The sequence below is a fragment of the Argiope bruennichi genome, chromosome 9 (genome assembly GCF_947563725.1).
Source record: "Argiope bruennichi chromosome 9, qqArgBrue1.1, whole genome shotgun sequence".
Lineage (NCBI taxonomy): Eukaryota > Metazoa > Arthropoda > Arachnida > Araneae > Araneidae > Argiope > Argiope bruennichi.
Window position 1 is genome coordinate 73,952,113 of NC_079159.1, and position 17,018 is coordinate 73,969,130.

Here is a 17,018-nt window from a genome sequence, read left to right on the forward strand (position 1 = left end):
CCAGCCACCTCCCCCCTTACCCCCACAAATATAGTGAATTAATAATAATTTCACTTATATTTTATTTGAAACTTGAATTTTTAGCTTTGTGACTAAAAGAACCAATGTATCAAACAAAAAAAAATTAGGAAGGATTTTTCCTGTGGTAGCTTGCTACAAAACTAGGCAAATTTTATTAGAATCCGTCCGAAAGTTTTTCTACGATTAACAATCAATTTAATTCGTTTTAATTTAATATTAAAATATACTAATGAAATTTATTCCATTTTACCAGTATGGCAATGCTTATAAAATGAAGGTTTTCCTCGATTTATGACCAAAGTTCAGTCCAGTAAATATGCCGTAAGTAGGATTTATATATTTATTTTTTGATTATCATTTTAATTCAAACAGATTATAAAAATTGTATACAATTTACAAAAATGAATCTATATACGTATAATTGCATACGTATATAGATAGGTCATAATTAAAAAATAAATAGTATGTATTTTATTGTACGAACTGTAAACCAAAATACAGCTTGAAATTACGCTTAATTTTGAATTTTTTTTTAATGATCATAAATGCGTACGGCTGTAAGTTAAAAAAGAAGGTGTTATATTGATATAAATAAAACATCACCTGTAATTTAAACATGATCCAAAATTTATTTTTTAAACCACAAAACCACTTTCCACTTTTTAGTACTTAATCTTTAATTTATCATTATAAAAACGCTATTATTTATCGAAATTAAACAGGCATAATAAATATAAATATAGAAGATTTTTCATAGATGCGTCAAATCTTAATCTCATAACTTCCTTAAAAACAGTAGCATCATTTAAATATTTGTATAGTTAATTTTTCACAAAGTTTATGAAAAGTATCATATATTCTATGCAATATAACTTTTTAAACAACTTTAGCTCAGTTTTCAAGAAGAAAATAAGTTAGCACTTAAACTGTGATAATGGTTGCAGTTAAAGCAGATACGTTTTTGAAAAAGAAAAAAAAAAGGAAAAAAGGCATGCACTAAATAGGATGAAGAGATGCAAGATCGTGGAAATATTTTAATGGCCTTTTTCGCCACAAGATATTTCAGTATTTAGACATGAACTGAGCTTAGATAGTAATTGGCTTTTGAGTATTTTTGAAACTTGCTTGACCTTTGATGATACACCATGCACAATGAGCAGTTATGAGAAGTAAAATAAGAAGAAAAGAATATTGTTACTGCATTTGCGAAAGCTGAATAAGGATTAACTTTTATGTTGATACTCAAAAAAAGATTAAAAAACAATTAAGAAAAACGTCTGGTATATAAAAGGCCTCATTCGCCAATAAAATCACGCTTTGGCCTTAGGGGCTGACTTGTCCGCTATACTTGAGGTCGCTGCCACTAAATTTCAAAATAAATATTTAAATTTTTTAAAAAAATTATTTAATTATATACTGATTTACAGAAGAATTCCAATGCTCATTGTTGTCACGTATGAAATTTATTTTAAAAGCAAACAATTTATCTTAAACAAAAGTGTTAACTTTGTACAAAGAGCTAATGCAGCTTTGAAATTCTACAGAATACTTTGAAAAACAAATGAATATGAATTAATGTTATTCGAGTAATAAAAATTTAGATGATTCGCTAAGACTCACATCCTAATCTCTGGCGAATTTTCCTATAGAAATTTCATTGTTCCTGTAAGAATTATACGAATTTCATAAGGAAATGTGGAAAGTAGCATTCTTTCATCATATGAGAATCGTTACTTATTTCTATCATTTTTCAGCCTGTAACGTTATGTAAATAGCTCTTGAAATTTTAAACGATAATTTTAAAAAGCTTTTAAGAAGTCATTTTTATTAATGCACTAAAATTAGATTTTTCTATTCTATTTATTACTAATTTTTAATTGTTAATTTGAAATTCATCATTATAAATATTACGGAGTCTTATTATGAATTTTCTCTCAAATTTATAGAGAGATGGTGCCACTTATATGAAATCAAAATATCATTCATTTAATCAATCAAATGATAATTAAATTCAGAAAATACTGATAATTGTCATCGAAAATACACTAGTGTACAAAATTTCAAAACTTCAGCCCATCAAGAAGTGAGTGAAAAATTGATAATAAAATTCCATTTTTACAAACATAAAATAAGTCAAGTTAAATAAAATAAGTCAAGTAATAATTAAAAAATAATTTACAAATCTAGACTTGCTTAGTATTTTATATTATTGAAAATTTTCGAAGTTTTTAACAAGTGACCAAAGCTTGTATTAGTCGGCAAGAGCTGAAAGTTTATCACAGCATTTTATATGGATCTGAAGAAACTAACTATTCAAACAATAACATTTTAACTTAAGCTATTCAGATATTAGCACGTTCAATTAAATGCAAACAATAACATTTTATGTGGGAAAATATGAATTTATCGTTTGATTTTTCATTTATATTGGAAGAAAACTCGTCTGCTTTTCTTAATTAATATTAGAATCAAGATGTTATCTGTTCGGCATTGAAATATTTTGAATGTAATTATTAATATGAGTAGAGAGAAATTTATCATCAGTTCTTTTCTTCTTCTTCTTCTTTTTAATATACTTCGGTACTTTTGTATTTACTGCATGTCAGTGTTAAATTTTGGCCTTTACCGCATATCATTGGCGAACACACTCAATAGACTAACATCATATTTTTGCCGATCGTTTTTTGGCGATTAATCGCTGTCAGTCGGCTAATAAAAGTACCTATACTTGAATTAAAGTCATAACAGTTGTCTTTTATTATTACATTATTTTTAATGCAATATACTCTGAGTAACGCGATATATATCAAACCAAAGGACCATGAAATTAACAAAAGCTCCGGAATAATTGAGGATCATTTAAAAAAATAAGCTCAAAAGAACTAAAAAAAAAACACGCAGCTCATGGAAATTTTTTAAGCTGATCATTTTTATATAAAGTTGACATTAAATCTTTCTCTACTTTTATTTTAGTTTAATTAATTTTATTCACATTTTTAATTTTTTGTCCATTTGCACTTAAACAACTTCAAGATATGGAAATGAAATAAAGGTAGAAGCTTTATTTCATTTTTTTTTCAAAACTAACAAAACAAACTGTTGAGGTTAGAAACAGTCAAAATTAGAGTTGAAAATCACTGTTAAGCCTCTAACTTTGAAGCAATTGCAGCTATCGAAAAACTGCCAATATAAAAGTTGTTCCTTCAATGAGGAGCTAATTTGATTTATTTTTCTATCTTTAATATTAAGGAAGTTATAGCAAAATGAAAATTCCCACCTCACCCCACCATTTTCATTGTCTCTGAGTTAGACGGACCATCTACAAATTCAACAGAGCTTTTTATATTTCTTACAACATATTCGAAGTCGTTTAAAATCCAAATAAAATTGACTTATCAATAAGATAACCAAAGCATTGTATGCATAGTTGTGTGTGTGTGTGTGTGTGTGTGTGTGTGTGTGTGTGTGTGTGAAGTTTTGAACGAAGGGTTCTAAGGGCCATAATCGGTGAAGAGTTGCAGAAATTATCTCAAGTCTTGTCATGAGAATCATTGCAATCTGTAGTTTTCTTATAAGGAATCTACCTAATAATGATATTCAACACTTTATAATCTTTTAAGTTTCAACCGTAGAAGTTAGGAACTATTTTCTTTTGAAATATTACTTTATCCAGACTGTTTTACTAAATAGGATTAATAGCACTGGAGAAATGTTTTAAAATTTTAAGCTTCATAATTTTTTTAGTAGCAAGTTTACTGATTCAAGCAATTTAAAAATATAATTCTTTAGATCATCAATTTTTATTTGTTTGATGATATATAGTTAAATTATTGAGCTACAATTAGAATGGATGTACTAGAATACTACAGCAATATAATAATTGTCTATGTTATTGAGCTATGTAATTAAGAATATCAATATTTCGCAAAACCAATCGTATACAAAACAAATTTTCTTTTTCATAATCATTAACTTCTGGCGTTGAGAGTACTTAATTAACTATCCTGAGAACATTTATCTTGGAAATAATTAATTAAACATTTAATTATCCACTCGAAAGCTATATTTCCAGCAAAACATCTCTATTAGTAGCATTCACGCTAAAATTTTCCGGTAAAAAACCTAGTAAAATGCTTGAAAATGGGTTAAAGTAAAAAAAAAAAAAACACGTACAAATGAAAAAATAGCATGTTTAAGTAAAACGCTTCACTTGCTTTTTTGTGTACTTTTGAACTTTTTAAAAAATTTCTTTTAAACGATCGTGATTATTTTTCCCGCTTTGCAAATGCATCTACTATCAAGACACGCTAAGATCTTTTTGGAGTAGAGTTTTTCTTAGCAGTGCTAAACGCGGAAGAAACATAAACGCGTTCGTTCTTAATCATTTCTGACTTTTAAAAAAAGAACTCACGAGAAAAATAACTTGAAAAAACAAAAAAACAAAATGCTCTTATTTCGAAATGCTTCCTTCTCAAAAGTATTATTTAAAGAGAAATTGATCGAGATTCAATTCTCCAGATTTAAAATATAAATAGAACTATTAAATAAAAAAAATTGATGTCTCTTTGTTTGATAAAAATAAATGAAATCTTAGTTTATCAGATACTAGCCGCCTTTGGCGACCAGCCGGTTCGCCAATCTTAATGTTCGTTAAAATTTTAATAATTAAATATTTTATGCAATTCCTACTTTAATAGCTTCTTCATCAAAATATTTTAAAACTTCAAATTTTGATTGTCGTATAATTCATTCATAATATTATAAAGGCCTTCAGTTATAACGTAATATGTATCTCTCTAATTTTCTGTTAGCACCCGTAGAATTTATGCTTTAAATTAAAGTGGAAACAATTAATCTTCAATTAATATAATAATATTTTTTACTGAAACAAAGCCTTTTTTTTATAATCTGATTACTGAAAATAGAGTCACTCAGTGTTTAAACTTTATGGGCACTAAAGAATATCATTTTTAATTTATGTAATATCTCAAGAATTTGTCAACAAAATTTTCTTAGATTCATCATGAACAGATTGATTCATTAACAATGTTTAATTTTAAATGCATCAAACACTAAGAAAATAAAACGAATCGTTTAAAATAAACGGTTGAAAACAGGTTTTAAAAAAACTACTCAAAAAACGATGTACTTAAAACTATAAGCATATACAAAAAATATATAACTAACATAAATACATTTTAATTACAAAAGCATACAACGAACCTAAAAATAATTTAAATCCAGTCCGCATCTGTTGATAATAATTGTCAACAGAATGCGGAATTCAGAACCAATGCGCATGCGTGAATTTTCAACGCCAGTTACGTAATGCAAATACGTGATTTGTTCTACGTCAGTTGGGATAACGCTATGCGGATTAGAAATTTTTAATTTCCTTTATTCTGTTTGATTTTAATTCAAAAGTACTTCAGAATGAATCTGAAAGATCGATTAATTAACAATGTTTAATTTTAAATGCATCAAACATTAAGAAAATAAACAGAATCGTTTAAATAATCCGCCGAAAAATATTAACCCTAGCTTCATTACTGTTGGGAGAAAAAAAAAACTGAAGCCTTACTCATTTGGTGGTGGGGAAAATGGAAGATTTTTTTGGCGGAAAAGTTGGCGGTGGGGAAAATGGAAGATTTTTTTGGCTGGAAAGTTAGTTTTTAATTAATAATTAAAATTCTAATTAAAAATTCGAAAAAAGGAACCCCAGGTGCACATTCCCAACCTCCAAGGTATACATGTACCAAATTTGGTAGCTGTAGGTTTAACGGTCTGGCCTGTAGAGCGCCAACACACACACACACACACACACACACACACATTGAGCTTTATTATAAGTACTAGCCGCCTTTGGCGACCAGCCGGTTCGCCAATCTTAATGTTCGTTAAAATTTTAATAATTAAATATTTTATGCAATTTCTACTTTAATAGCTTCTTCATCAAAATATTTTAAAACTTCAAATTTTGATTATCATATAATTCATTCATAATATTATAAAGGCCTTCAGTCATAACGTAATATGTATCTCTCTCATTTTCTGTTAGCACCCGTAGAATTTATGCTTTAAATTAAAGTGGAAAGAATTTATCTTCAATTAATATAATAATATTTTTTACTGAAACAAAGCATTTTTTTTATAATCTGATTACTGAAAATAGAGTCACTCAGCGTTTAAACTTTATGGGCACTAAAGAATATCTTTTTAAATTTATGTAATATCTCAAGAGTTGGTCAAGAAAATTTTCTTAGATTCATTATGAGCAGATCGATTAATTAACAATGTTTAAATTTAAATGCATCAAACACTAAGAAAATAAAACGAATCGCTTAAAATAAACGGTTGAAAACGGTAGAATTTATGCTTTAAATTAAAGTGGAAAGAATTTATCTTCAATTAATATAATAATATTTTTTACTGAAACAAAGCATTTTTTTATAATCTGATTACTGAAAATAGAGTCACTCAGCGTTTAAATTTTATGGGCACTAAAGAATATCTTTTTAAATTTATGTAATATCTCAAGAGTTGGTCAACAAAATTTTCTTAGATTCATTATGAGCAGATCGATTAATTAACAATGTTTAAATTTGAATGCATCAAACACTAAGAAAATAAAACGAATCGTTTAAAATAAACGGTTGAAAACAGGTTTTAAAAAAACTACTTAAAAAACGATGTACTTAAAACTATAAGCATATACAAAAAATATATAACTAACATAAATACAATTTACTTACAAAAGCATGCAACGAACCCAAAAATAATTTAAATCATTCATTGATAACGTTGTCATGGCAACAATCAGAACAGAATGCGCATGCGTGAATTTTCTTCGCCGGTTACGTAACGCAAATACGGGATTTTTTTTTCTACGCCAGTTGGGGTAACGCTATGCGGATTAGAAATTTTTAATTTCCTTTATTCTGTTTTATTTTAATTCAAAAGTACTTCAGAATGAATCTGAAAGATTGATTCATTAACAATGTTTAATTTTAAATGCATCAAACATTAAGAAAATAAACAGAACCGATTGAAATAATCCGCCGAAAAATTTTAACCCTAGCCTCATTACTGTTGGGAGAAAAAAAAAACTGAAGCCTTTCTCGTTTGGCGCTGGGGATAATGGAAGATTTTTTTGGCGGAAAAGTTGGCGGTGGGGAAAATGCAAGATTTTTTTGGCGGGAAAGTTAGTTTTTAATTAATAATTAAAATTCTAATTAAAAATTCGAAAAAAGAAACCCCAGGTGCACATTCCCAACCTCCAAGGTATACATGTACCAAATTTGGTAGCTGTATGTCAAACGGTCTGGCCTGTAGAGCGCCAACACACACACACACACACATTGAGCTTTATTATAAGTATAGATAGATTAAATGTCATTGAGGATTGAAATTTTTCAGAAAAAAAAACAGCCATAGAAAATGTCTATAAAAGAAATTTCAACAAATAGATATAACTCGATTTTTATCTATATTTTTTAGTAGCTGAATTATTGGCACTTAAATTAATTTCATACTGTCAGTAAAAGCCTCTAAAAAGAATATTATTAATAATTAAGTATATTAAAAATAATAAAATGTTATTTTTAACAAAAAAAATTACGTGTCCACAATTAACAAAAATGTATATTTACCATGAATTTACAACAAATATATTAATAATTGCTTTCAATGTTAGTTTAAATATCGCTATCTATTTTATTTTTGCAAAATTACAGATATGATTGCAAAAAAATATTTATGATTTTGTTTCATAATTCTATGAAGCAAAAAAAATTAAGAGTTAGGAATGTTTATATTCTTGTTTTTTACAACTTAATTCATACTTAATATTTTTTTTACCCAATTTCAGTTATTACACCTACTTATACTACAGTTATTATTAAGTTTCTTTCAGCGACATACACAATTTTATTGGCTTAAATAATTTTTGTGTAGAACTACTACGAATTTTTTTTTTTTTTTTGAAATGCTAAATCATTCGAATATTTTAATAATAACAAAATTTGGTAAACAATTCTTTATTTTATGAAACATAACAAAAAGAACTTCTTTGTTAAAATGTTCTAAATAAATATTCGTTAAAAAATAATTTTTTACTAACACAGAAGTAATTTATATACGATTTTATATTGATTTTAGTTACGGAATACAGCATTTTAATATTTTTAACATTGTATTAACACGTGCATGGCATTTACTCTCATTCAACAGAAATAAATTCCAACGGTTATTATATGAAAATTGTAAAATTATTAATTGCAATTAACAATTAAAATTAAATAGTACTTTGTTATATAAATCATATCTTAATTTAAGTTGATTTCATATATTCGTTTTCCAATTTCTTTTGTATATATTTCGAAAATCCAGAACTTATTTGAACTTTTATTTATGAACAGGTTTCGAATATATTAAAAAAAAATACTTTTTAGATTATTCTGCCTTTTATATTATTTTTTACAAACTATGTGTTATGCTATATGTTATTAACTGCCTTTTTTGCCAATTTGTTTGGGCGGAATTAATATTTGCTAAAAATTAAAATAAATTTTTTTGTAATGTCAAATTTTGATGGACATGCAACTTATAGTATTTTAGAAACCTTTTATCATTCTGTTCGCTTCTGTATGCATTTTTATAATTTTCTATCTATATGAAGCTCTATTAAATAATTTAATAAAAAAGTTATATTGAAAGTAAACTTTGCACTGTATAATGTGAGTATAGTGGTATCTGTCGAATCAGTTTCACCGAGCATTTCCCGAGTATAAAAAGAATTTTCTTTTAGTAAACTGCTTCCTTTGAAAACCTAGGTAGTTTTTTCCCCCTTACGTGTCGTTTATGAATGAATAATTTCCAATTAAACTAGCAGATGAATGGGGCGACATGTGGTGTTGAGAGGTGGGTGATATTGCAAGGCATCATTTGCCATTGACTTATTTATTGCTCTGTTATGACATAAACAGTCCGGTTATTTTCTAACGTCACCCACTTTATAAATTAACAGATGCATATATTATTTATCATAAAAAAATAAACATAATCTCTACTTTGAATAAATATGAAATATTTTGTGAAATAATAATTATAATAATAAAGCGAAATTATTATAAAAACTCTTTATAAAACTTTACACTATATTTTTATCTTTACATTGCTACACAAAAACATACACATTTTAAAACTGAAGCTTTTGATGCAGTACTTTGCTTTTAAAGAATTAAAACATCAAGCACATACAAGAATTAATGATTACTTAATTGGTGTGTGTGTAAAGTGAAGCTGAATAAGTGTAACATTTTTCGCTCCCTTTGTTTAAGGACGACAAAATAACAGCCTTTATATTTTGCTACAAAAGCGTTTCCTATAAAAAGAACCTTTTCAAATGCTATATTGGTAGAAAGTGGTAAGCCTTTATTCTTTGTTTAAACTGAAAGAAGAATCGAATCTGATTTATTCTTAGATATCTCTGAAACTTGAAAGCAAAAGCTGGTCACAATCTCTTTCTTCTATTAACGGCCGTTTTATTTTATCATTAGCCGCCTTTGGCGACCAGAAGATTCTCCCAAGATTAATAATTACTAAAAATTCCAATAAATATTTTATTTAACTATTTCTTAAAGGTATCTTCAGTACAATATTTTTAATAGGCAATTTGATAAAAATTCAATTATTTTAGAAGCCTTATATAGTTCTGTTCATTGTGTTAAGAATTCTCTTAATTTTCTGTCTACGTCCTTACTCATATAATTATTTCATTTGACTTTTTTTGTTGATTTTGAAATTCATTAAATACAAAATTCTTACTGGATTTATAGAGAAAATTTAAAACTGTGCATATTAAATAACACTTATAAGTTCCTTTAAAAAATGATGAAGTGAAGTTTTTAAACTTAAAATGTAATTAAATTGAGAAAGCAGTCTTGTGTCTCTGTTGAAATAGCCCGGTATTAATAAATAAAAATGCAATATTAATATATATATTGAAATATTATTTCACAAATCGGTTTTAATTATTACTAATTTTAAACAGACAAAGTTTATAGATATTATTTTATTAAAATTTTTTAAAGAAAATGCAATTCTGGCATTCCTACATAAACATTGATTTTTGCAAAACAAAATCTGACAGGCAAGCCAAAAATCTCATTTTTTGTTTAGCTTTGGTTGATTCTTTTTCATGCGAGGATTTTTAACAGTCTTCATGAAATAACCATGAATAATTAAATGATATTTTAATGGCATCATTTTGCCAATAGAATGAACAAATTGATAAAGTGTTTAAAAATTAAAAATTATCTCCTATTTAATAGTTTTAAAATTACAAATGTATTACTTAACAAAAAAATAAATAAATAAAACTTTATCTACTAATTCGACAATCACCTAGTTCGCCCATTATGTTTCATCATCAGTTGCACAAATTTGTTTAATTATATAAAAAAAAGAATAAACGCTACTTAAAGGGAAATGATTATTGAACCCCGTTTTATATTGTTTTTAATCCAATTTAAGATATATATATATATATATTGATCCTATCAGATACTTTTTTTTTGTTGTCAAAGAAACCAAAACATATTTCAAAATTCATTTATGGATACTATTTATAAAAAAAATAATTTAAATATTGAAATAAAATTTTTGGAAATCAAAAATAGTGCACTATTATTCTTATTTACCAAACCAAACCAAAACATATTTCAAAATTCATTTATGGATACTATTTATAAAAAAAATAATTTAAATATTGAAATAAAATTTTTGAAATCAAAAATAGTGCACTATCATTCTTATTTAAAAGTTTTCTGAAAATAATAAAATATTGATTAAATCTGAATGAATTAATTTTATTCCGATAAAAAAAATCACCTATTTATTTTAAATTGCAAAAAGTATTCATTACTGAGGAGCATAATGGCTAATTTTTCAGTATGTATCCTCCTCTTATGATGTAGTTTTTATATAGTCTTATAGCATCTTATTATAAAACTACGTCTTATTATGATGTAGTTTTTATATAGTCTTATGACATATTATTATAAAACTACGTCTTATTATGATGTAGTTAAAATTATAAGTATCTATAATCTATTTTAATATAGAAATAATACACGCGCTCTTACAAAAAAGTAATGCGTAAACTGCTTGTTGTATGATTAATGAAACTACAGGTTAAAAAAAAATGGAGCAAATATTTGACGCGGAAGTGACTTTTTCCCAGCACAGTGACCTTGTAACCAAGAACGTTTGAGGACGCCCAAAGAAAAGTGGTCGTGATGAGAATTTTGATCCCTACTGCGAGCGACAAAATTTTATTAAAGATAGCTCTATAAATTATTTTATACAATGGCAATCCAAATAAGCAAATCCTATAAAATAATATGCTAATCATCTATGTTACTATATATAACGTAATATAATTATATACACTCCAAACTTATGTGCTTCCTCAAAAAACTTTGTTCAGCACCCTTGCCAATACAAAAGTTGCAAGAAGACAGGGTAAATAAGATTTTTTAAAATTAAAAGCACCAGGGAATCACCCCAAATTTTTTTTGAATGAAAAAAAAAATCGATTTTTTAAAAAAAATTTACTTAAACGTTAGGGAAAATTAGTGGTTAAATATTAAAAAAAAAAAAAAAAAAAAAAATGTTTTTACATCTGTATAATTTTTGGTGATGTTATAAGAAATTAAAATTTTTAAAACTAAGTAAAAAATAATTTTCTTTTATGATTTATTATTTTATATTTTAAATAATATAATATAATAACATTTACATTTTAAAACTGATGTAAATCATTCTTTTTTATTTCTTATGACAATATAAATGCATTCATGTGACATACAGCTGGATGAATAAGTTTCAAAATATTCATTATATTTGGAATTATATATCTATTGAATTATACTGAAGTTTTCTGAATGTTATGCTTCAAATGCCTTTTAAATACTTAAATACATAATGAAAATTGTAGATGTCAAGCATTTTATTGACAAAATTCAAATTTACTGGCATTTATTTATTAAAAAAGTTTTTTTTTTTTTTTTTTATCTCAAAGCAAGAAAACAAAGATTTATCAAATTTCGGAACTTTTCTATATGTTATAGTTTTTTAACTCCCTCAAATTTTACATAATATATTAAAAATCGTATATAGTGATTTTGGCTCACCTAAAGAAATTAAGATATTAAAGTGCATATATTTCTTTTTACGTCAAAGATTTGGTATTTTTTCCCTTTAAAATCAATAGTTCTCCGTCATTATGTGTGTGAAGTTTTCAGAACATCGACTTCCGTCTGCTTTTAGAGAAATTTTATTATTAGATGGCATTAAGGAAAAAGTCAGTATTTATTTTTTTTCTCTTTTATGAAAACGGTTGTTGAACTTCAATTATTACCTAACTGTATAATAATTAAAATAAACTATGTCTAAATATATCTTCTTTCAATTATCTTCATAAAAATAAGAGTTTCCTTAAAAATTAATGATAGTTATTTTTAACAAACAGCTTAACAGCTATTTTTTTTAAAACAAAGCTTAGATTTTAATTATATCAAATCTTTTTATTATTTCTTACAGCTAAAAAAATCGGGGGAATATTTTATTCTCACTTCAAAAATGTGCTGATGAATTTTATTTTATTTTGTCGTATTTCACTTCTTAATGTTATTAAAAGGTGAAATGATCTGAAATTCTGTTGAAAAATTTTGAAATCTGTGACTTTTTCTATCACTGCCTTTGAGGTACAAATTTAACGAGTTTTAAAAGTAAAAAATGATATTCTGTAAAAGATATATTTCATTTAAAATAACTTAGTATATAATAAAATTAAGTTTAATGACTTAAAAGTAACTATAATATTAGAGGAAACTTTCAAAATCAAGTAAAACTACCGAATAAAGAGAAATGCTATATTCGAAAGTTGATAACAAACGAAATTCTGTATTTTGATATTTTTAGTCCCAAAGAAGATATTTCACATAGTATCTATCAAAAATTATATATTCTCTCTTAAATCTGATGTCTCAATTTCAAGACAAAAAAATTGTAGGATTAAGTCACATGCTCGAACAATGTGGCATTTATTAATTAATCACTAATCAATTTAAATTTGTTTTTATTATGCACTAGCCTTTCAAAAATTCAATTTAATCTTTTAGGTCCAGTTTGTTTGTAATGACTCACAATATTTTAAAAGCCTTTCGCCTGTTCTGTTCATTTCGCTCTGCGCATGCCTAGCTTGACTTCACCTAACATTTAAGCTTTAATCTGAGAAGGGAAATGATAAGTTTTTATTAATTCGATAATTTGCTTATTGAGTCAAATCATGTTCATAAAAAATGTATAAGGATAGTAGGTAAAATCATTCAGCAATGAATTTCTGTGTATATTACCGAATACGTTTTATAATTTGCAGATTATCCTCTTTTTTTATTTTTTTCTCTGTTACTATGGCTTTTAAAATATTTATAGTATAAATTTTTATTTATGATATAAATCTTAGTATATTTAATATACTTAAAATATTTATTATTTAAATATACATAATTTCGCTGTAAAAATAAATTATCAGTTAAAGTAGATAATATATTTTATGCTTTCAATTATATTATAGGAATATTCAAAAATAGGCAAACTATAAAAAGTTTCTAGCATTGCTTTTATTCTGAAATTAAATCTAAATGTAATTACCACAATAATAAAAAAATCAAAATTCTAATTAAAAAACATGCTTTAAAAACAACACTAACTAAATTATTTTTCACACACACTTTTAAAGTGGGACTATTTCGAAAACCAAACTTAATTATCCGGTTCCAAAAGCGAATGCTATTATTAATTTCTTAAAAGCTTAAAAAGAATTAGAAATCCCTTGGGATGAGATCTAGGTTGTAAGATGCCTCTGAAATATTGTAACTGTTTTTCTGCTCCAAAGTTTTAATCGTAATATTAAATACATCAAAAGTTCAAACCATTTTGTCAAGAAGGACTGGAAATATAACTATGATGACTGAGATAATGAAAATTTATCATAAGATACTCGCAAAATAGACTAACGTGTTTAAATTTCTGAATAATACGATCCCGCATCTCACTCTATCGTTAAATAGAAGTTTGAAGGACGTGTCTATAACATTGCACAGACTACCATCAGATAGCATAGCTGAGACTAGCATCATTATTGATTATTTTCGTATAGCTGTTGTTCATTAAACACCAGTCGTAATAAACATAATAATATATTTAACAAATAAATTTATTGATTTTGATTCCAAATGTTAATATCTGTCTGAAATTGCCAATACCATAATTTTTTCTTTAATAGCCGGTAAGGCAAGAAACACACCCCAATATTTTCATTAACAGCTAATAAAGTCAGAACCATATCTTTTTTTTTCTTTTATAGCTGGTATAATTAAAAGTTACGGTAATTACAAACATGCGATGATTCTCCGAGGAACTACAGAACAATATGAGTTGAGCTCACTTATGAAAGTCTTTAGTTCGAACAAATCTTGGATGAAATTTTAAAGTTAAGTTTCGATTGCCAACGGACAGTTTGTAATATTCTCTTATTAATTAGTATATAAAACCAGAGAATTGTATTGAAAATTTATTGCTTAATATCAAAAGATATGTACAAATTTCCGATGCCAAACATATTTTGCTATGAAAATGCATTCTAAAATTGGGAAAAAAAAATTCAAAAGGGTTTATTAAGAGCAAAAAAATTAAAATGGTTTATCAAGTATCATCCTTTTAAATATTTTAAAAGCATGTTTATAAATATAAATATGTACTCCCAAAACCTGCCCTAAAATTTTGAAAACTCAAGAAAGAATACCGCTTTTTAGAGAGAACTCACCAAATATATAAACTATTATTTTTTTAAACTGTTATTTTATAAATTTGAAGCTATTATTTTATAAAATATATTATTTTTGAAATTTTTATTTCATAAAGTGTTTTTCTAATCACCTTTTAAAAAATATTTTCATTTTTTTTTTTTTATCAGCGAAGCTTTTTCTTTTCATAGAATTATTTTTTTCATACACGATATGGAAAATACATTTTACATTTTGTTTATTTTCATGTTCTAAAAACCATTGAATCTTAATCTTTTATATAATAAATTTCAAGAGCAACTTATTTTCGATTATTTCTTTATTTTCCTGTTGAATAGTTAAATATTTATACATAAATCTGAATAAGGGTTGTAACTTTAGTGATATAAATAATTATTCATACATACTGTTTTAATTTAATTTAAATTAAAACAATTAATTAGATTAAAAAAATTTTATTCTAAAAATTTTTTTAAGATGAGTTTGGGAGAACAAATAAAACTACTTTTTTAGTATAATTTTGCAGTTGTATTTTCAAAAATTGTAAAATATTAAACAGTGGAGGTATTTCTTTCATAAAATTTTTATAGTAGACCAACTTTTTAAAACATTTTTTACAAGATAGTACAAACCAATATTTTTAAATTTCATGTCTGTTTCAAAATTTTAATTATACGGGATATAAACATTTTTAATTTAATTTTTGCTTCAAGATTTTTAATTTTAAGCTTACAACATTTTTAAACAAGTAATTAAAACTAATAAATATTTAACAATGTTTATATCTAATAATTTTGGATAATGAGAAAAATTTATCTATATATTTTAAACAAAGGACAGTTTTTAAAAAAAGAAACTGGATTTACGCAATTTTTAAATACTTAAAAAATATTAAAGACTATGTTTAAAATATTTCTCTGAAATTAATTTGCTATAAATTTTTAATCGGCAATTTTTAAACATTCGCTCCAAAAATTTATATTACTTTAATATTTTTTTTAAAAATAAACCTACTACTAATTAGTTTCCATTGTTAAAAAGTGTCTATTAGTGCCTTGTTCTATTTGTTAGTAATAGAAAAATAAGAAACGATTTTTTAATTGCAAAAAAATTAATGCTTCTTCATAAGACATTCAATATTATTTTTTTAAAATCTTAAAACAAATTGGAGACAAATTTCACAATTCTGAATGAGAAAGTTTTTGAAAAAGAAAGTAATGGTTTCTCTCAGAAAACCTTAATGCATAAGAATTAAATTAACTTAATAAAAATTAATTAATTCTACAATGGATTTTATATTTCGGAACTTAAGCATTAATTTTTAGGATTTTTAAAGTTAAGACATATTTTATATTTAAGAAATAACGATTTGTATCTATTTTTTTGATATGGAAGATGTAATTGTAATTAACTTAAAAAAATAGGAAGAATATTTTAACAATTCATTGCTGTAAGTTGTCCAGTACTAATTACATAATTTTTCTTTATTAGTTTTTGATGATAATTACTTATAAATACTAATTACAGAATATTTAATTAAGTAACATAAAAAGCTTATTTTTATCAGTAAAATAAAAGAATAATCACTCACCATAGCATAATGACAGACTATAATACTTCCTGACTTGAGGTCTGTAAAACCACTACAACTTCTCATGTGAACCATTTTTTAAATATATTAGTTTTTCTTTTCAATGAAAGCTAAATTATACTGTAAAAAAATCGTCTGCTGATCAAATGAAAGTGTTTCGGTAAAAAATAAACAAATCGTTGGTTTGAATATTCCCGCATTCGTATGCTTACTCAAGCGAATATATTCCAGAGGTGTTCGAAAACGGAAATCTCCGCGCGCTCTTAGCCGGTCAATTCCATACTTCCTCTCGAGCAGACGACTTTTCCAAAGGGTTGCCGGGATGAACCCGATGAGTTTCCATTCAGTTTCTTCCATCATCGCCAAATGGAGGTGAAACAAGTATTTTTATTTTGATGTATGAAATGTTATTTTTCAACATTATATAATAAATTTTCATAGAAAGCGAAAACTGAAATTTTAGAAGTATGAATGCAATAATCTTCAAGAATAATTCAAAAGCAATTCGCAATCTCTTTGAAATTTATGACTTAACT

At 25.6% G+C, this 17,018-nt stretch overlaps 1 protein-coding gene across 1 annotated transcript in view; it reads right to left on the reverse strand.

Moving 5' to 3' along the window:
• LOC129983602 (uncharacterized) overlaps nt 1-16,750 on the reverse strand; it is a 60,211-nt gene extending 43,461 nt beyond the window's left edge. The window contains exon 1 of the mRNA XM_056093133.1: nt 16,483-16,750. Coding sequence (XP_055949108.1) covers nt 16,483-16,557 — 75 coding nt within the window. The 5' untranslated portion in view covers nt 16,558-16,750. The remainder of the gene's footprint in view (nt 1-16,482) is intronic.
• Nucleotides 16,751-17,018: the final 268 nt, after the last annotated feature.